The sequence below is a fragment of the Notechis scutatus genome, chromosome 1 (assembly GCF_049901735.1).
Source record: "Notechis scutatus isolate UNSWTSFEM ecotype Mainland chromosome 1, rNotScu1.2, whole genome shotgun sequence".
Lineage (NCBI taxonomy): Eukaryota > Metazoa > Chordata > Lepidosauria > Squamata > Elapidae > Notechis > Notechis scutatus.
In genome coordinates, this window is record NC_142009.1 from 160989572 (window position 1) to 161010890 (window position 21319).

At 39.6% G+C, this 21319-nt stretch overlaps 1 protein-coding gene across 1 annotated transcript in view; it reads left to right on the forward strand.

Moving 5' to 3' along the window:
- Positions 1-21319, forward strand: part of COL4A1 (collagen type IV alpha 1 chain) — a 117365-nt gene that overhangs the window by 90770 nt on the left and 5276 nt on the right. Inside the window, exons 40-49 of the mRNA XM_087953225.1 lie at positions 986-1036; positions 5652-5837; positions 6168-6301; positions 9170-9242; positions 9880-9951; positions 10605-10733; positions 13446-13544; positions 14695-14907; positions 16966-17143; positions 19024-19138. Coding sequence (XP_087809351.1) covers positions 986-1036; positions 5652-5837; positions 6168-6301; positions 9170-9242; positions 9880-9951; positions 10605-10733; positions 13446-13544; positions 14695-14907; positions 16966-17143; positions 19024-19138 — 1250 coding nt within the window. The remainder of the gene's footprint in view (positions 1-985; positions 1037-5651; positions 5838-6167; positions 6302-9169; positions 9243-9879; positions 9952-10604; positions 10734-13445; positions 13545-14694; positions 14908-16965; positions 17144-19023; positions 19139-21319) is intronic.

Below are 21319 nucleotides of genomic sequence, written 5' to 3' on the forward strand. Positions count from 1 at the left end.
CCATGAGATAGTTACAAAAACAAAAGCATGATATTAGTCCAGAAAACAGAGAGCAGATCAAGAACAAGCTCAGACTGCCTCCATTCTAACTCTCAGGGAAGTAAGAGGGAGAGAAGTGAAGTTTTCAGTATTCTGGTAGTGTAGCCTGCCACAATAAAATACAGTCTGATGGAATCAGTTTCCTGACCTGGCTCACCTCAAAGTGCTCAAAGAACCACAATAGAAGAAAGCTCCTCCAAATGTATAAATAAGGTATTCGTTCATTTCTCAGCATGAGGAATCCTACCTTTCTATTTTGTAGGTGACCCTGGACCACAGGGTCCATATGGACCTGCTGGAGAAAAAGGTGAGCCTGGTTATGATGGAATCCCAGGCCCTCCTGGTTCAAAAGGTGATTCAGGTAAGACTTTTATCTCCTTGGTTTCCTGATATTAAATATACGTGTTGTGTCTGGTGCAGAGTTGTATAATGGTCTGGAATCTCTAAAGAACTTGAAAGGTTAAATATATAACCAATGTTTTAAATATACTATAAGGAAAAGAATGATCTATGAGGAAATTTTCCCAGGAAACCAATGCTGATGGTACAGTTAGTAATACAGAACAATCTAAACATACCTGATTGTGCGCTGTCTCTGCATTTATTCTCCCGAACCCTCTGAATGTCATTCAGGATCTTCAAAGCCCCAGTATTTTGACAGAATACTACAAATTATTTTGCACTTTTTCTTCTCTACCTTCCCTTCCCTTCTCCTCCCCATCCTTCCTCTACACATTTTTCTTAAGAAGAGTGCAAGACCCAAATGGGTAGAAATTGTCTGTCTGTCTGTCTGTCTGTCTGTCTGTCCAATTTTCTACAGTATGAGGAAAATTTTAGGGTAACAGTATAATTCTATTCTAATATACAAAGTTGTCACCTGATTGGACTATTTAGGAAACATACTGTATGTTTCTCAATTTCTTAGTTCCTGTTTTCATCTTTACAGGTCTTCCCGGTAGAGGATTTCCTGGAATTCCAGGTTCAAAAGGAGAAAGAGGTAACTTATTAAAAAAACCAAATGTAAAGAATCCTCCGAGTCTTTCTACTGTTTTCATTTTTCTTGGCCATTAGTGACATGTAAGATGTTATGAACCTGAAATATCTTGGGTTGAAATGCCCACTTGGAGTCTTCTTTGCTCAAAATAAAGCAAAATGTGCATTGTTTTAGTTGTATTTTGAGCTTCGCACAAACTCTATGATTTCTTTCCATGCTCAGAACAAAGCTTAGCTTCTTGGTGCTCTGTTTAGAATGTTTCTTGTGCTGTGGCTAGACTTCTACAGCGCTGTGCTGCCCCCACTCACTTACATGTCAGGGAGCTGGGAGCTGGTGTAAAGAGCTTTATTCAGTCTTTTTCCCTCATTTCAGGTTTTCAGCTAACCCCCAGCTGCAAGCTTAGCACAGTAATTGCCTCATGACCAAATTGATAACCATAAGTGAAACAAACTTACAGCCAAACCAAAACAGTCTTGAATATAAAGGTTTTGCCTGGATAGGTTCCAAAAACAAACAGCCCAAATCCCCTCCGAGGTTCGGGGCTTCCACTGAGGTTTGTCAACAAGTCCAATGGTTCAAGTATCAGGGCTTGCAAGGAAAAGTCACAGGAATAGTCCAAGCCAGGAATGCAGGGGGTCATTTTCAGCGAAGCCAGCCACAAACAAGCTCCAGACTAACTTCGAGGCAATGGCCAATTAGTCCTCCCAACAGATAACCAGCTGTTCCAAACACAACCATAAATGTTCTTCACAACTGAATTAAATCCACAAGCTGCAGAGTTCCAGAAACACAAACAACCATCTGGCCACAACCCACACATGTTGCTTCCAGCAACACCTCCCGCTGCCTGCCATGCTAAATAGCGCCTCATGGTACAGCCCATTAAGAGGAGTGGAGTCTCCCCGAGGTCTCTGAGGAAATTAAAAATTAATAAGGAAAAAACTAAAATACTTACAAAAAATTTTAACTAGGATAATGGACATCCAGACGATAAATAAAGTTAAATATTTGGGAATTGTAATTTTGGCAAAATGTATAACCCTTAAAGAGGATAATTATACCCCACAAATTAAAAAAATAACAGAAGACTTCAGGAAATGGAATAACTGAAGACTTTCCTTTATGGGGAGAATTGCATCCATAAAAATGAACACATTACCAAAATTACTGTTTTTATTCCAAAATGCTCCGGTAAAACTAGAGATTTTTTTTTTGACCAATTGGATAAGCTAGTATCACAATTTATATGGCAGGAAAAAAACCCAGAATCAAACTGAAATTGTTTCAGGACGCTACTGAAAGAGGAGGATTTGGTCCACCTGACTGGGAAGTATATTATAGACTGGCTATCCTGTCCTGGGTTAAAGATTGGATAAGCGTTAAGAATAAAAGAATGTTAACATTAGAAGGATATATAATCTACAGGCAGGGTGGCATGCCTTTTTGTGGCAAGACAAAAAACAAATTCATGGTTATTTTCAAAGGCATAAAATTTGGCAGACCCTACTAAATGTATGGAATAAAACTAAACGACAAATTTACGTTGAAATACCAACTTGGCTATCTACATTAGAAGCGTTAATGTACCCACATTTATTATGTCAAGGGCAGGTCATCACATATAAGGACATACTAGATGAGAAAGGAAAAACGAGACAGGAGTTGAAAGATTTGGGATTTGAGATAGAATGGTGCAATTACAATCGAGGTATAGTAAAGATATGAAAGAATGGGGTATTAGTAGACGGAAAACAGAATTAGATAAAATACTATTAGGAACAGATGAGAAACTGATTAAAAATTTATAAAGTATTATTAGAATGTAAATTGGAAGAGGAAAAGGTAAAAGAAACGATGTTGGCCTGGATAAAAGATTTTGGATATAGTATAAATTTAGATGATTGGCAAATCTTATGGGATAGAAATAGAAAAATAACTTTGGCGGCATCATATAAAGAAAACTTACACAAAATGTTTTATCGATGGCATATCCCACCATCAAAATAGGCAAGAACGTATCCTAAACTATCCCCTAAATGTTGGAAATGCAATAAAGAAATTGGAACATATTATCACGTATGGTGGAAATGCGAAAAAGCCCAAGCATATTGGTTGAAAATTAGAAATTGGTTAGAAGAGATATGTAAAATTAAAATAGAATTTAAACCTGAAATTTTTCTACTGGGAATCAATGTGGGCAAATACAATAAAGAGATAATATTTTTAATAGTCCATGTTACCACCGCTGCGAGGCTAGCCATTGCCCAAAGATGGAAAGGTAATGATATGTCAGACGAGATGGAAATAATTAGAAAAATTTGGACATGCGCTGAAATGGATAGAGTAACTCAAGAATTAAAAGACAAGACTGAATCTGACTATTACAAAACCTGGGAGAAGTTTTACCACTGGTTAAAAAAAAGAAAGGAATAAATGTATCAATGATGATCAAGATTTATATATATATATATATATATATATATATATATATATATATATATATATATATATATATATATATATAAATTTTTACTTTTTGTTATATGTATTATTTGATGATGTAACATAAGCAGGTGTGTCAGGATGTATGCACCACATTCACTGTTTTTAAATGTTTTTTTTCTTTTGTTTCACTAATAAATTTTTTTTAAAAAGGAGTGGGGTCTTTTCCCCATCAATCTGGCAGATCTCTGCCTCTCTGCCCTGCCTGTTCTAGCATTTACCAAGGCCGGCAGCTCCTCCACCTCTTCCCCATTGGCCCGCGAGCTTTCCGCAGCTGAGACTCAGGGTCAGCAATACCGGACTTGCCAGGAATGCTCTCATTCTCTCCCGAGGTCTCTGAGGAAGACCTGGATGAGCCATCACCCACAGGAGACATCACAAGCACTCTGTTCTACCCCCAGTCAGACCTGCACAGCAGAAGGGAATCTATCATTGACTGAATAAGAGGAAACTCCTACTGCTATGGCTGCTAGAGTTTGTTTTGCTGGTGGGCACCCACCCCCCAATTCCCACTGTTGGCTTTTGACTTTGCTGTTGTTTTAATTTTAAAGCAGTATGAAGTTCCTAGTTAAATGAAAAAGTGATTCACTCTCTCCTCTCCTTCCATAATCCACCCGTATTTATAGCTTGAAAAAGGCATTCCCACCAGAACCACTATCATCCCTCCTTTTAAGTGTAAATTTGGGGGAAACTTAATTCTTGTAACCAATGACATTTTGTATAGACTACTACTGATAACACCACTGAGCTGTTTTCAGGGGCCTAGATAGCTTTGTAACCAAGACTCATCTTTATGGCTTCCCCCAGCCTCCCCTAGAGAGCTGATTCCCTCTCCCCTCATAAAATCCCAGAAATCAGGTCTGCTGAAGTGACTACTTGAGCAGCAAGAGGGAATGTTAGGCATGACATAACAAGGAATGCACTGATGTCTCCTCAACCTTTCTGACTTGAAGTGTCTTTTCCTGTCAGAGGGCTCTAGGTGTCCTAGTGGACAGTCACTCAAATATGAGCCAGCAGTGTGCTGCAGTTGCCAAAAACACCAACGCAGTTCCAGGCTGCATCAACAGAGAGATAGCATTATGCTTACAAGAAGTGATAGTACCACTTAATACTGCATTGCTGAGACCACACTTGGAATGCAGTGTCCTGTTCTACAGAAAGAATGCTGAGACTAGAAAGTGTGCAAAGAAGAGCAATCAAGATGATAAAGAGTCTGGAGACTAAATTATATGATGTGTGGCTAAGGAACTAGGTATATTTAGCCTAATGAAGAGGAGATTTAGGGGAGATATAATAGTTGACTTCCTGTACTTAAAGGGCTGTCCCAGGGTCGAGGGAGACAATTATTGTTCAAAGCACGTAAGTGCAGGACAGGAAGCAATGGGTTGGAGCTTGTCAAAGGGAGATGCAACCCGGAAATAAAAAGAAATTTTCTGACAATGAGAACAAATGATGTGGAGAGACCTGGCCCATAGAATCACCAAGAGTCGGATGTGACTGAATGGATAACATCATCCTCACCTTCATCCTTATCCATCTTGGTAGAAAGACATTCTGTTTATTGAAAAATGGATGATAGGAAGATAAATCCTCCACAACTTCGTTTTTCTCCCATGTCCATTTTTCTAAAGTAAATTCCCAGATTCTCCACTTCAAATTTAATTCTATCAGTACCAGTTTTTCTTTCATAGCTGAAAGCTCCTGTCAAATTATTTATTATTTATCTTGGAGAGTTTTTCCTTAGGAAAATTAACAGTCATGCCATCCAGCAATCTCAAGTTGTAGTTCTCTCTTTAGCTGCACCATTATTATTATTTTTATATATTTTAAATAGTGCTTAGGTCAGAATCAGTTCAGCCTTCAATGGAGTTGAAAGTTTGAAGGAAAGATTAACCTTCTCTTCCTTCTCTCCACCCTGACCCCTGGTTCCTTGAGGTTTTAGTAGGACAATCTCTGGTCACTTTGGAGCCCTATGAAATTATAATAATGCCATATCATTGTTAGGATCACTTGACTAAGTACGTGGATATCCTTCTTAGGGATCAACTTGAATATTCGGTGTTGCTGAACTCAGAATACCTCATCTAACCACAAAGCGGGTTGTTTTCAATCTTAGGTCCTAAAGGAGACATGGGATTTCCAGGGAGCCCTGGGAGTCCAGGACTTCCTGGCATAAAGGGAGACATTGGATTTGTTGGCCCAGAAGGTCCCACAGGCCAACCAGGCATTCCTGGGTTACCAGGAAAGATTGGAGAAGGACCCAAGGGTGACCGGGGACCCCAAGGGCAACCGGGGCTTCAAGGTAAGATATGGGTCTCTTCTAGACAAACCAACTATCAATAAGATGACTCTTTTATTTTTAAGTAAGTTTGACTGAATAAATTTATAAATACTTTATAAATACTACCTTAAAATGCTACCTTAGAGAAGAAGCAGGACTTTTTGTGATTGTCACAATGAAGCCATAGCTTATTTCTCTATTACAACAATTTTGTTTACTACATATTTGTGAATGTTAAATAAAATTAGTAGTCAGAACCCATATGACTGAAACCTTATTAGGATAATGACAAGCCATGTTTTCTTGCAAAATAAATCTTGTCAAGAAATAATTTTTCCCTGTTTACTTTAGGGTTTCCTGGGCCCCAAGGATCTCCAGGAGTTGCAGGATTACCAGGAGAAAAAGGAGAAAAAGGAAATCCAGGTTGGCCAGGGCAACCTGGGAAAACTGGACCCAAAGGTGACCTGGGAGTTCAAGGAATCCCTGTAAGTTAATGTAACAGCCATGGTTGACTGTTCTACAATTGTTACACATAGCAACATACAAGGAGCTCATTATTTTCAGTCAGTGGATTTATACATTTTCTTCCAAGAGCAAGGCGCTCTTTGAGTCAGGAGGCTAATACTTAAAAAAAAAGAACATATATTTTACCAAATCCTAAACTTTCCATGGAATGGAGACCTTTCACATGTTCATAAAGCATAAACAAAACCTAGGATAAGATGGAGTTTGGCAAGGCTTTCGTTGCTTGTCCCTTGTTGTGGAACAGTTCCACTTTATCACTGACTGAAAAGGCTTTCAGAAAGAGGATCACACACAGCTCTAAGGATTATTCTCACCCACTGTTTGCTTTGACCTGTAGGAAAGACAGACCACATATTTTCTTCCTTTCTTTGCTTTAATCAAGTCAGAGCTTCCATCAGTGATGGAAGGAGCTGGGTAAATTGAAGAAGAATCTGAGCACCTCAAGAGCAGATGTTCATACAAAAAATTAAATTAAACTTGCAGCTTTCATATAAAGGAAAACAAATTTGAATGTTTGCATAAAAATATTGAGGTCCTTCCATAGGAGCAGGCAAGCCACTCCCTGGTCTTTGAAAGAATATTATCACGAGAAGAGAAAGCTCTGAATTAGCCTAAATCCTTTATCAACTATTGGATATGCAACATTTCCTTACAGAGAAACTAATGGATCGCAATCAGTGTACTATTAAGGATACACCTTTGGTTTTATTTACTTTATTGGGAAGGGGAAACAAAACCTCACCAACAATAAATACCTTATGTCAGCATGCAAAGAAGTGCTTTATACTTCCAACAGCTTCATTCTGAGTCTCAAAAGCTCATTTTGTCCTTGCTAAAGACAATTACCCCTGAGTAAAAAATCTCAGATATCTTTATTAGTGGCTCTTTCTGCAGCTTTCCTCACTTATTCACAAAATGGTCTATAATCATTATAGTTAAGGTTCCAAGCAAGGAACTAAAGGCAATTATTTGTTACCAGTGGCTCTATTTGTTGGACTCTGCAAATTGAACACCTTTTCTTCTGCTGTGTCAGACTGTGGTCCCTCTAAATCCCAAGAAAGAAATACTCAGACTCCATGGTGTAGAGCAGAATTATTCTTTTACTGGAAAATAAAGTGGAACCGACAGAGCCAATTCCGAAACTGAGAAATTGGTGGGTAGAATACATATACAAAGGAATAGAATTGCTCCCCCCCTCCATAGATCAAATGATTCTTCCAATTAAAACTTCTGAATATGATCATGTGATCATCTCCAGGTGATGATGAGGCTACTGTCAATTGACCTTGACATATTTTGATAAAAGTTCGCAGTTGCGCAGAAAAGGACAGAAGCTAGCGAAGAAACGGAAAGTTAAAGAAAAGAATCCCCCCTCCCCTTGCTAACCCAGCAAAGGAATGCAAAACACCTCCTGCCTTCTTCCCCTCCAAAATTCCCCCCTCCCACCGTTTCATGACAGCCGAAAGAGTAAAAATGGCACAGCAGCAGAGGAGCAATAGTTAGAGGATAAGAATATACTTAGTATGAAGATATCTTGAGGCTGACATGCTGCATCTTCCTTTTGCAAGCAGATACACTTAATTTAAATAATTTAAATCCATTCCCTCATTTTACTAAGTGATTGCCCAGCGATAGAATTACATTTGAATATCCAATTTGATGTTAGGTTCCTCCAATGAAGGAGAAAGACGATTGGTGTTGCCTCCCCCTCAATGAATGAAATGTTTGTAAGCCACTTCATAACAGCCAGTTTGCTTGGCAGAGAGAGTTAAGATTCAGAGTTAAGACCTCTAACCTATAAGGAATAGAATTTTTGCATGTGAATGTTCTGTAGGGTTTTCAGCCTTATTCTTCTTTCAGCAGTGCATATTATTAACTACATAATACATTTGGTTGAAGATCAAGCAGCATTTCCTTCTTTTTTGTTTCCAAAATGGGATGATAGTTTAAGGCACTCTGCTTAGTTAAAAACACCTACAACTTCCTTAAAGTGGAGAAATATTTCAATTTTCAACTATTAGCAGATTTGGTGGGGGAATCCATGCTGTTTCTTCCTTTTACCCATCTTATTTTAAGTGTTGATCCCACAGACAGGAATAACAGTTAAATAAAAAGGTACAAACGATTAAACCACACACACACCAAGGAACAGAAAAAAATATAAAGCATTAAAAAGTTGAGAACATCAGGGATTCACAGCTGCTCATCCATCTTCATCATAAACTCCCCCAGAATTTAAGTTCAAGTTTAATTATTAATTTCAAATTTCAGTTTTGGCTACCTGGAAATGGAAGGTACTGTATTCCAAAATCCCCATAGAAATCCCTCACAGTATGCTTTCCAGTTAATTAAGCAGAGTGATAATATGTCTTGCAAATAGCACATATGTATTTTTCTTTGCTGGTCAATCCTGGCAATAGATAAGTTTCTTCCAGTCAGGGAGTACAAGAGGACAATTACTGATTGATTAAACTGTAACTTCAAGAAACATACCAATCACAATAAGGTAGAATAGAAATCCCATATAGGAATACTCCTGATCTGTAACGCTGGATTTTAAGGGATCCAGGTAATCTTGTCACCTTTCATAACATCTAAAATAGTGAGGAATGTTCTAGTTTCTCTTTGTCTAATTTTTAAAAGCTTCCTGTGTTCTCATTCTCTCTGGTTTTAATTCTTCGAATATGATATATTTTTCTTGCTGTGTGCAATTTTCATTTTCTCTCTTATTTAGAAGGATTGCATTGAGTTGCATGATATTGCTATTTTAAGAAATTAGCCATTCTTCTGTCAAACTGCGTAAGCACCAAAACTTTTGTCTTATCCAGGGCAGTCCTGGTTTCCCTGGAACCTCTGGTCAGAAAGGTGACATGGGACCTCCTGGAATTCCAGGTCCCCAAGGTATGAGGGGGAAAAAATATTCGTGCTGCTCTGATTTTGTGCTGCACGAAGAAGAAATACTGCCCCTATTACTAATATTGCATTTCTGGTCCATTTGAACATTGGCTCCAACTTTCACCAGAAATAGCCAGCACTATCCCAATCACGTTGGAAGTGTCCCAAGCTTGAAGTAGCTTAAAACAGGATCCTTTCAAGCTTTGAACACTTCTGACACAACCACAGCCAGCACACTCGCAGTACAGGCAGGACAAAGGGCAGGACATTTCAAATTTGGAACATTTTAAATCTCCTTAGTTGAAGTCATGGTATATTTGAAATTATCTACTAAGACAAATGGAGCAATTGTTGTGGCTGTAAGGGATAAACTGCCATGTACTGTTTCTCAGCCCTTTGTCTCATTAGTTGTTTGGGGGGAGGGAAAGCTTTGCCCGTTTACCTTAAGCAAATAAGAAGGAAACCGATGATGAAATGATTAAAAAGAATGAATACTGTACATAAAAGTGAATTTAAAAAGGCAAGAAGTATTGGATAATAAGGATAAAGTAAATGGGACCATTGGGTAGGTTGGGATGAAGAATTAAAAATAGATAAAGGTAGAACTTCCCTTGGTAGCAATGAAGATTTCCTTTATTTCCAGGTCTAAAAGGTTCTTCGGGTTTTTCTGGATCCAAGGGAGTACAAGGTGACCAAGGATTTCCTGGAACTAAAGGTATGTGCTGCAGTGGTGGGATTCAATTTTTTTTTACTACTGGTTCTGTGGGCATGGCTTTGTGGGCATGACATGGCTTTGTGGGTGTGGCTTAATGGGCGTGGCAGGGGAAGGATAGTGCAAAATCCCCATTCCCTCCTCACCCCACTAACCTGCTTTCCAGCTCCATTCTCCTGGGCAGGGCAACAAAAGAAGACCCAGCTGGGACTCAGGAAGCAGAGAATAGATGGGGGTGGGGCCAGTCAGAGGTATTTGCCGGTTCTCCAAACTACTCAAAATTTCCGCTACCGGTTCTCCAGAACTGGTCAGAACCTGCTGAATACCACCTCTGATGTGCTGGCTTTTTTTATTTATTTCAGATTTGATCATTTTGAGAAGAATTGTGTTATTGAGAAAGAGCTGAAATAACCTGCTGAAATCCACCCCATCTCTTTTTTACATTCAAGTCCCATAGAACAGGGATCTCCAACCTGGCAACTTTAAGCCTGGAAGCCTGGAGCAAAGCTGGCTGGGGAATTCTGGGAGTTGAAGTCCTCCAGGCTTAAAGTTGCCAAGGTTGGAGACCTCTGCCATAGAAGGTGTCCTTCTGATCCTTTTATTTCCTGGTCTCTGTGGATGTTGGCTTACTCTGCTTCTTGCTTTATCCCTGCCAGGTCTTCCAGGCCCACCAGGTCCTCCAGGCCCTTTTCAACTTCTGAAAGGTGAACCAGGCCTACCTGGTCTTTTAGGCCCTGTTGGCCCCAAAGGATTTCCTGGTTTTCCAGGACCAAAAGGACAACAAGGTAAAAGGATGAAGATTGAGATCACTTCTTGATGTAATTGGGAAGACTACCTCTTGTTCTGCCCAGATGTCTTCTATGACTTTGCTCTAAAGCCAGAGCCTTTTAATAGGCTTTGCAAATTCAATAGCTGCTTTGATATATCAGGGCATTGTTATAAAGATATATATATATATATTTTGTGTGGCAAAGGCAGTTTTGTTATGCTATGTTTTTGACATCGTAATAGTAGTAATACTTGGCTACAAAAAAGTAGAAAGTGGAAATATTGTGTTTGTAGTTTTTTTTGCCCACAGGGCACCAGATTCTACTTTTACAGGGTGGAAGGCTATACAAGTGAAACTCAAAAAATTAGAATATCGTGCAAAAGTTCATTTATTTCAGTAATGCAACTTAAAAGGTGAAACTAATATATGAGATAGACTCATTACATGCAAAGCAAGATAGTTCAAGCCATGATTTGTCATAATTGAGATGATTATGGCTTACAGCTCATTAAAACCCCAAATCCACAATCTCAGAAAATTAGAATATTGTGAAAAAGTTCAATATTCTAGGCTCAAAGTGTCCCACTCTAATCAGCTAGTTAAGCCATAACACCTGCAAAGGGTTCCTGAGCCTTTAAATGGTCTCTCAGTCTGGTTCAGTAGGAATCACAATCATGAGAAAGACAACGTCAGAAGTGTCTTACCTGGGCTAAAGAAAAACAGAACTGGTCTGTTGCTCAGTGCTCCAAAGTCCTCTTTTCTGATGAGAGCAACTTTTGCATCTCATTTGGAAACCAAGGACCCAGAGTCTGGAGGAAGAATGGAGAGGCACACACTGCAAGATGCTTGAAGTCCGGTGTGAAGTTTCCACAGTCTGTGTTGATTTGGGGAGCCATGTCATCTGCTGGTGTTGATGCTTCATTAAGTCCAGGGGCAACGCAGCCGTCTACCAGGAGATTTTGGAGCACTTCATGCTTCCTTCCGCAGACGAGCTTTATGGGGATGCTGATTTCATTTTCCAGCAGGACTTAGCACCTGCCCACACTGCCAAAAGCACCAAAACCTGGTTCAATGACTGTGGGATTACTGTGCTTGAATGGCCAGCAAACTCGCCTGACCTGAAGCCCATAGAGAATCCATGGGGCATTGCCAAGAGAAAGATGAGAGACATGAGACCAAACAATGCAGAAGAGCTGAAGGCCGCTATTGAAGCATCCTGGTCTTCCATAACACCTCAGCAGTGCCACAGGCTGATAGTTTCCATGCCACGCCGCATTGAGGCAGTAATTGCTGCAAAAGGGGCCCAAACCAAGTACTGAGTACATATGCATGCTTATACTTTTCAGAGGTCCGATATTGTTCTATGTACAATCCTTGTTTTATTGATTGCATGTAATATTCTAATTTTCTGAGATTGTGGATTTGGGGTTTTAATGAGCTGTAAGCCATAATCACCTCAATTATGACAAATCACGGCTTGAACTATCTTGCTTTGCATGTAATGAGTCTATCTCATATATTAGGTTCACCTTTTAAGTTGCATTACTGAAATAAATGAACTTTTGCACGATATTCTAATTTTTTGAGTTTCACCTGTATATGTTATTTGCCCATGTTGTTCATCCCGTCCCCTGGAGTAGTGAAGGGGGAATTATAGAGGACCATAGCTCAGAGAACTGGAAAAATAACATAATTTGCTAGAATATGATAAGCAATGACCAAGTTACAGTTTCCAAATACTATAGTTACTGTTGAGAAGTTAGTATAAAAGATACAGAGATTTTTTTTCTTTTTGTTGGGGAAAATGTATAGAATTCATATTTTAATATACATCTAATTTGTACTTCCCAAGCAAATGAGAGCCTGATAATTCTTGGATTCACATATCTTTGATTTTTATAGTGTGGTTTACCTATAACTTCATACAGCATCCCGAAACAGACACTACAGGAAGAAAATGCCTCTATGATATTATATTATATCATACCAACAAAACAGTCAATTTGTCAAACATAGGGACATCCTAATAACTTCTGTTGACCAAGCCACCTTATCCAGGCAGCATGAATGCAACAAACTAAACTTCCAGAATTTTCCTATGTTGCACACAGGAATTGAAATCTTCTTACATTGGTTCTATTCATGCATACTATTATGTTGCCAATAAGTGCATCCTTTGGTACTTAAGCAAAGAACATTGGGAAATTATCCGGGTGGCCTTTTTAAAAAACAACTTTCTGGAGTACTGGAGTTAAAAACCATTTCAGGTGTCCTGATTTAACTCTTTAAGATTTCCCAGTGCTGTGGAATTTAACATGAATGTGTCTGCAAAACATACTGATGAGAAGACATGCATCTAGTTCTAGATATTCTCGCCAGTGAAAATGAAGCATAAGGTTACACTGAATGAAGGAAGAATGTGGGCCTCTTGTGCTCCTGTGATTTGCCACAGTGGAGGCTCTACTATCACTAGTAACCTAGGACTAAGGAGAAATTTCCTAACAGACTAACCATTGGAACGGCTTGCCTTCAGAAGTTGTGGGTGCTCCATCACTGGAGACTTTTAAGAAGAGTCAGGACAGCCACTTGTCTGGAATCATATAGGGTCTCCTGTTTGAGCAGTCCCTTCCAACTTTGTTACTCTTTATTGTGTTATTCATCATCATCCCTATTCTTCATGACTGGAATTCTATAAGTGAATTATGACTGTTCATTTTCATTTCATTAGGTGTAACAGGACCTGAAGGTTTGACTGGCCCCCCAGGAATACCAGGGTTTGATGGCACACCTGGTCAGAAAGGAGAACAGGGCCCTGTGGGTCCTCCAGGCAAGACTGATCATATTGCTATAGCCAGCTTAATAGCCTTATAGTAAATTCAGGGAAGGGCATTTTAAGATGATAAGCTTGAGGGAAAGATTAATTTTCAGGAGAAAACAATCGTTAAGGAATCGGTGAGGTGGTTCGTATTTTCAACCATATCAGTCTTTGCAGGGATGGGATCCGACCGGTATAACTTCTGGTTCTGTTGCTCTGCGTCATGCGCGCTTTGCGCCTGCGAGTCACGCGGGTGCAATTTACGACCTGCTGAGCTGCCCGGACAGCTGAGCAGCGCTGCGTGCAAGTGGGCAGCGGTTGGGAAAGCCCTGTTTTCCTGCTTTTTCAACCGCAGCTGTGTCGCGCAAAGCAGCTGAAGTTGAGAAAGCAGGAAATAAAGGTCAGGTAAGAGCCCAGGCAGGCGGGTGGGCCAAAACAGCAGCAGACATAGAACCGGATTTATGTCTGCTGCTCTTTGGAGCAACCGGTTCTACAGAGGTGGACAGAACCGGTAGAATCCCACCCCTGAGTCTTTGGCTCTGAGAGCCAATATTTTCCCCCCACAGCACCTCCAGCACAAAATAAATATACCATTTGAATCCTAAACAAGTTTATTTTGAAGCTCTGACTTTGTAGAAGGGGACCTTGAGCTTGGAAGCAACCCAGGGAAAGCAGCCAGAATGCTTGCAAATGTGCTCAGAGGTCTTGGCTATGCAATGCTATTTTCTGTGGAAGATGTGGGATGGCAAAAGCAGAACCAAGAGTACAAAAAATGACAAAGATTGAGCTGTACTTGGCAATAATTCTATATAATAAAATTTTGGGTTGAAGCTGCTTTGGCTTCACCTCCAGGAGTATCATCTTACCAAATGAATCGTACCAAATGAAAAGTAAAGCTTTAAGTCTTGGCTCCAGTTGTGTCCTCCATCTCTGAAATTAAAGAAAGCCTTATTCTGTTTAAATACATTCTTATCTGGGTGATCTGACTTGCATTAGATCATGTTCCAAGATAAAATTGAGAATTTATAAAATTAGGGATTTGTAAAAATTATAAAATGTACTAGGACTTCATTGATAATAACTGAAATCAAATCGTGTTGTCAAGTTAGAGATACAGCTCTCTTTTCCCACTGTCAGTGCTCTTATCCTTGTTTTTTGGTAGGTCTGAGAGGCTTTCCTGGTCCCCCTGGTCCTGAAGGCATTCCAGGGACGATGGGTCCACCGGGCAGTCCCTCTGTGGCTCATGGTTTCCTTGTGACCAGGCATAGCCAAACCACAGAGGAGCCCTCCTGTCCATTTGGGACAAGACTTATGTTCTATGGATATTCTTTGCTTTATGTACAAGGCAATCAACGGGCCCACGGCCAGGACTTGGGTAAGTGAGCACAGAAGGAATACTGTAAAATGAGTATTTATTATATTCATCCATCTTACATTAAAAAAGGGCGGCATTTTATGCTAGGCTTTTCTGTTCATCAATTATTTCACAAAGATGGCAGAGAAATCAATCTGGTTCATATATTTCTATAAACTTACTCAATCCTGTATGTAATCTGTGCATATTTGTGAACTTCATGCTTTTCAAATTCATAATGTATAAAATAAAGAATAAAAATGTATATATCAATGAAAATTATTCCCAAAAGCATGTATGAAAAAGAAATAGCACAAAAGAACATTGTATTAGGGAAACTACATGCAAAAACAGTTCAGGCTTGGAAAAGTCAATGTTTGTGTAGACTTTTTGTTAATGGAAGCTGATGCAGAAATAGTCCAAAACAAACGGATGGTCAGCAAAATTGGACAGTGACTTGCAGTCCCTAGTGTGAGACAAGGGATACCATTAAGCCTCAGAGTCAGGCAGGTGCTCTGACAGTATCTTGAGTAGTAAGTGTTCAAGAAAGTGTTCAAGGCACAGTATATTTTATGCCTATCAAAGCTGAACAAAGTTTATTTTTCAGGTTATCTGAAATAATGATGTTTCTTGAGGGCAGTGATGTTTCTGAATCTACTTTATGCCAGGTTCAGATATTTTTATTTTTAATTAGATTTTATGGAACTTTATGGACGCTCTCTTCAAACTCATGGCTATAGCTCAACACAGCATTCTTTTTTGGCCATGTGGACTTTCTCTCCACCTCTAACACTCTTGGTGTTTACAGGTAGCACGTGACTTATGAGCACAATTGAACCCAAATTTTCTGTTGTTAAGTGAGACATTTGTTAAGTGAGTTGTGCCTAATTTTACGACCTTTACTTGCCACAGTTGTTAAGTGAATCACGGCAGTTGATAAATGAGTAACCCTGTTGTTAAGCAGATGTGGCTTCCCCATTGACTTTGCTGGTCATCATCGAAGGGAATTACATGAGCTTGGGACACTGCAACAGTCATAAACATGAGTCAGTTACCAAGTTTCTGAATTTTTATCACATGATCATAGGGATGCTGCAAAAGTTTTAACTGAAAAATGGTCATAAGTCACTTTTTTCAGTGCGGTTATAACGACTAAATGAACTGTTGTAAGTCAAGGACTATCTGCATTTTACTCAGATAATGTACGGAGATCAAGTCTATCCTTCATTCTACATTTTACTGCCCTCTGAACTTTTCATTCTGCCCTTCTCTTCTAACATTCCTTATCCTGAATGTTCAGAGAAGACTAATTCTCTTTGAAAGGTCCTGGGCGCTCTCTGAGCTTGCTTGTTTTCCTTCAGGTGTTTCATTACCCAAACTAGGTAACATCATCAGTGCTAGCTCTATTTCAAAAGGCCGTATGAGTTTAGAAAGAATAAATACATCTGGGCAAAATAGCTTCTAATTCCCTTTCCTCAAGATGGCCGAAGCGCTGCATTCTTGAAACCTACCAGCCTCTTAATAAGCAGAGCAAAAGGCTTCTTATTTGCTTAGATAAATTTTGTATTTGGGATATTCATAGAGGAGCCATTAAGGCTTCAATGCATACTTGTTGAAAGTATCATAACATTGATAAGTTCTGTGCTGTCTTTGAGGGAATCAGATTCCTTTATTCTTCTCTGTCCCTGTGAGTGTCATTGCTTTTGTATGTTCAGCAAGGAATGGCATGTGTGTGATTTTGCTCACTTTTTACTCTGCAGAAGAAGAAAAAGTTATAAGTCTTTTTACACTTTGAACCTCCAATGAAGTTGAAGGAAATAATCCTAGCAGATACCAGGCCACATCAATAACATGACACCTGCTATGCAAGCATCCACAGGACACAAACTCACACAATGTAGATTTGGCCATTTCTATTGCTACAGCTTGAGAAAACTACCTGGATGCATTCAGTGCCACAACCACTACACGAAGAACATTTCTTGTTCAGCCCTTCTGTACGCTACAGTTGTCCCTTTCTACATAATCTCAGTGTTACATGGAATGATGGGGATTAATCTTTCACTTTTGGTTTTTCAGGCTCTGCTGGAAGCTGTCTACGTAAATTCAGCACAATGCCTTTCCTATTCTGCAATATTAACAATGTCTGCAATTTTGCTTCAAGAAACGATTATTCTTATTGGCTGTCAACCCCTGAACCCATGCCAATGAGCATGGCTCCTCTAACAGGAGAAAGCATCAAGCCTTTCATCAGCAGGTAGGCACTAGAGTCACCTGAGGAATTCTTGGCAGACCCAGGTGTCCAAAAAAATAGATCTTTCACTAATATGAAGATCAGATTGGCAGATTTTGCATTTCTTCCACTATGAGAACCATCACCAATAAACAGTACAAAAATGCCATGGGTTTCAAATTCTTGAACAATATTTGCAGTTGTTGTTGACGATGGAGTTCTATCTCTTGAATACGTGTTCCATAGGACGATACTCTAGAAAGATCTGTCTTTTATTCCTAAGGAAAACTCCTCAACTTATGACCACAATCGAATCTAAAATTTCCATTGCTAAGCAATGCACTTGTTAAGTGAGTTTTGCCCCATTTTATGACCTTCCTTGCCACTGTTGGTAAGTGAATCCTTGAAGTCGTTAAGTTAACAACACTTGTTGTTAACTTGAATTGGCTTCCCCATTGACTTTGCTTGTCAGAAGTTGGGGGAAAAAACCACGTTACTGAGACACAGCAACTGTCATAAAATACATGCCAGTTGCTAAGAGTCAGAATTTTGATCACGGGACCACAGGATGTGCAGTAGTTGCTAGTGTGAAAAACAGTCATGTCACTTTTTAATGCTGTTGTAACTTTGGTCATTAAACAAATGGTTGTAAGTAGAGGACTGCCTGTATTTATTTGAGCCCTAATAGTCAGGGGTTCGCTGCTGGGGGTTCGCAGGGGTTTGGGAGAGCCCCTAGCTAAGATTCTGTGCAGTTCGAAGAACCCACCCCAATCCCACTCCTGGCTGGCCCCGCCCAACTTGCCCCTCCCCTCCCAGGAGTCCCCACGCAGCCCGTTTTGGATGCAGGTAAGTGCAGGGCACGCGCAGAGCTTGGGGAGGGCAAAAAATGGGCCTCCCAGAAGTTCTGGAAGGCCAGAAATGGGCCCATTTCCGGCTTCCAGAGAACCCGGGGAGGGCCGTTTTCGTCCTCCTGGAGGCTTGAGGAAAACCTCCAGAGCCCGGGGAGGGCAAAATCCCCCCCCACTGTGGTGCAGGAGGCCGACTAGGCCAGGGGTCTCCAACCTTGGCAACTTTAAGCCTGGCGGACTTCAACTCCCAGTTGAAGTCCTGGCTGGGGAATTCTGGGAGTTGAAGTCCGCCAGGCTTAAAGTTGCCAAGGTTGGAGACCCCTGGACTAGGCCACACCCACCATGGCCATGCCTACCCAGCAACCGGGCAGAGAACCCATTGCTTAAAATTTTTGAAGCCCACCCCTGCTAATAATCCTTTGGTCTGAAAACTGTCTATGCAGAACAAACTTTTACCTTGCTCTTATTTCATATGAGAAATTCTATTGAGGCTTTCTTTGTTTTCTTCCTTTTCTGGAGAATTTTCTTCATATTTTTTTTCCTTTTGGAAAAAGGTTTCTCCATCAAAAATTTCAGGTAGTTGTTCCTTTGCCTGCAGTAGTCTGGACCGTTAGGAGTAAGCATTCCATTTCTGCAGCCTTCTATAACATTGTATTCTTTAAAGAAATTTATAGGACAGCTATTTAGATCTAATTTGACCTCACTTTTAAACATTACAGATTTTTTTTCTTTTATGATAGCTGGTGGATGCTCCATTTTTTTGATGAGGTCACCTGGTAACAATTACAGAAATGGCTCATATTTTTTTCTGCCTTCTATTTGTAGTACAATGGTTTATTTCTCAAGACGCTTCATATTAAAGATTGTAAACTCACTGGTATACAGCTTTCATGCCGGATGGATATGTGCTGTGGATACTAGGTTGGAAAAGGATGAGCCAGACTGAATGTACCCTGGCAGAGCTGCGCTTGCAGTTGCTTGTTTGTAAGGATGGAGGTTGAGCTTTTAGTAGTCAGAAGGTCTAATCTTGTAACTCTTATGTCATCCCTTTCTTAGGTGTGCTGTGTGTGAGGTTCCTTCTATGGTGATAGCAGTCCACAGCCAAACAGTTCAAATCCCACCATGTCCAGAAGGCTGGAACTCTCTGTGGATTGGTTACTCCTTTGTAATGGTAATGTACTGAGTTCCAGTTCACATCACAAAGCAAAAGTAACTATGTTGATTTTTAAAAAAAAGAACAAAATGCTAAATTCATATAAGAATACTTCAGTTTAATTCAGCTGGAGGTTTACAAGGAACGGCAAGATCTCTATTTCCAAGAGTTCTTCAATAGGGAAGAAAATTAAATCATGGATGAAAATTAAAAATCAAGGGGGGAGGCAGGAGTTATGAAATCAGAGGAAGATTGTGGCCAGTATTTCAACCATTTCTGCTCCATCCCAGATTGTAGTTCTTAATGGAATGCTGGAAAAAGAAGAGAGACATTTGCAAACTCTAATGTTCTGGATCTGGAAGAATCCAGAAACCATTGTGTGGCTCTTTTATGTTTATTTCAGTTTTGAAAATGTGCTTGGACTTTTTTCTTTTTCTTATTGTTGTTTTTTGCTGCTACAGCTGAAGAAACATTACTGTTTATGTTGGTTTGAGATAAGGCTAATGTGACAAGCCCTAGTGGGGAGGAAGACCGACTAAGCAAAATAAAACATTAATGGAAAAAATAACTTTGATAAGGATTTTTCTTTAGGGTAAATTAGGAAGATTTATTCTGCAAATATGCACAGTAAGTTGCTTTAGGTTCTGAAGTCACGTGAGAGAACACAAATGCTTTCAAAGCTTATTGGAAGATACAGATGGTCAAATTATAATTGGTCCTCATACTTGAAAATATAAAATCCAGATGTTAATGTCAAAACTATTTTCATTTTTCTGACTCTGATGGACAGTATTTTCCAATTCATGAATAACATCACTGGAAATAACGGGGGGAGATCTTTCTGATAAAGAAGCCACTCTTACTCCCCAAGGCTAGTGAGCAGAACAGTTGTAAGAATAAACCTTACTAATTACCCTAAAGAAAAACCCTTATCAAAGTTATTTTTTCCATTAATGTTTTATTTTGCTTAGTCGGTCTCCCTCCCCACTAGGGCTTGTCACAATAGCCTTATCTCAAACCAACATAAACAATAAAAAATAATGTTTCTTCAGCTTTCACTGTATCTGCAGAAAACAACAATAAGAAAGAAATAAGTCCAAGCACATTTCCAAGACTAAGACATAAATATAAAAGTGCCATGCAATGTTCTGAATCTTTCCAGATCCAGAACATTAGAGTTTGCAAATCTCTCTCCTCTCCTTCCATTTCTGTCAAACCAAAAGTCCATCTCCTAGGAAATCCAAGATGGCTCACAAGCAGCCTACAACAGAAGCCAAACTAAGATTAAAACAGAAGAGAAGGCAAGGAACTTCTCCCCCTCACTGAGCTCAGGTTCCCTGATTTAAAAAAAGAAAGAGCTTTTTCAAGACAGTCATGAATTACCTTGGCTTTTCCTTCATAACGGTTTCTGAGAAGTGTTGCAAATATGCAAGTCTCTGCAAGTCTCACCAGGACAAAGCAGACTTGAGATGACAAACAATGAAGATGCTTGGCAAGTTACTAAAGCAGTGTCTCTGGGTCATGGGTTTCCTAACTCCTTTGATGATTCATTATGTGCCATCAACTCAATGTTTACTTTCAGCAACCATGCAGATGGACCTCAGGAGGATCTGGCCCTTCAGGTCTTCCAAAGATACAATCATTGCCACTGTAGTTGAGTCCATTTATCTTGCTGCTAGTGATCCTCTTCTCTTCCAGCTTTCTCAGCATGATGGGCTTTTCAAGGGATCCCAGTCCCTAGTAGTCTATTTTCCTGGATCATCTGACCAAATGTTGAAATTTGAATAGGCAGTATTTTTCATAACATTCATATGTTACATTAATATTTTATAGGAATAGATCGTACTCCCAAGGTTATAAAGTTATGGTATTTTTCAAGGTTCAGTGCTAGATATTTGATAGCAACTCTTGCCTCTACTGCCCTCATTCAGTCTAAAGGAGAAGGAGTTCAAATTCAGAACACTGAATCTTCAAGATAAAAAACAGAAATATCATTTAAAAGTCCACCCAATTCTCCTTTTAAAAAATTGCCTACCAGCCAAGCGGTGAATTCATAATCATAACATCCTTTGAAATATCAGAAATTTGTTGGAACAACCTAGTCTTTAGATTGTTCCAACAGTTCTCAAGCTTCCATGTCCCAAGTGAGATTTTTCTTTTTAGTGTACCCCAAAGGAACTGAAATGCCAGGGTGATATT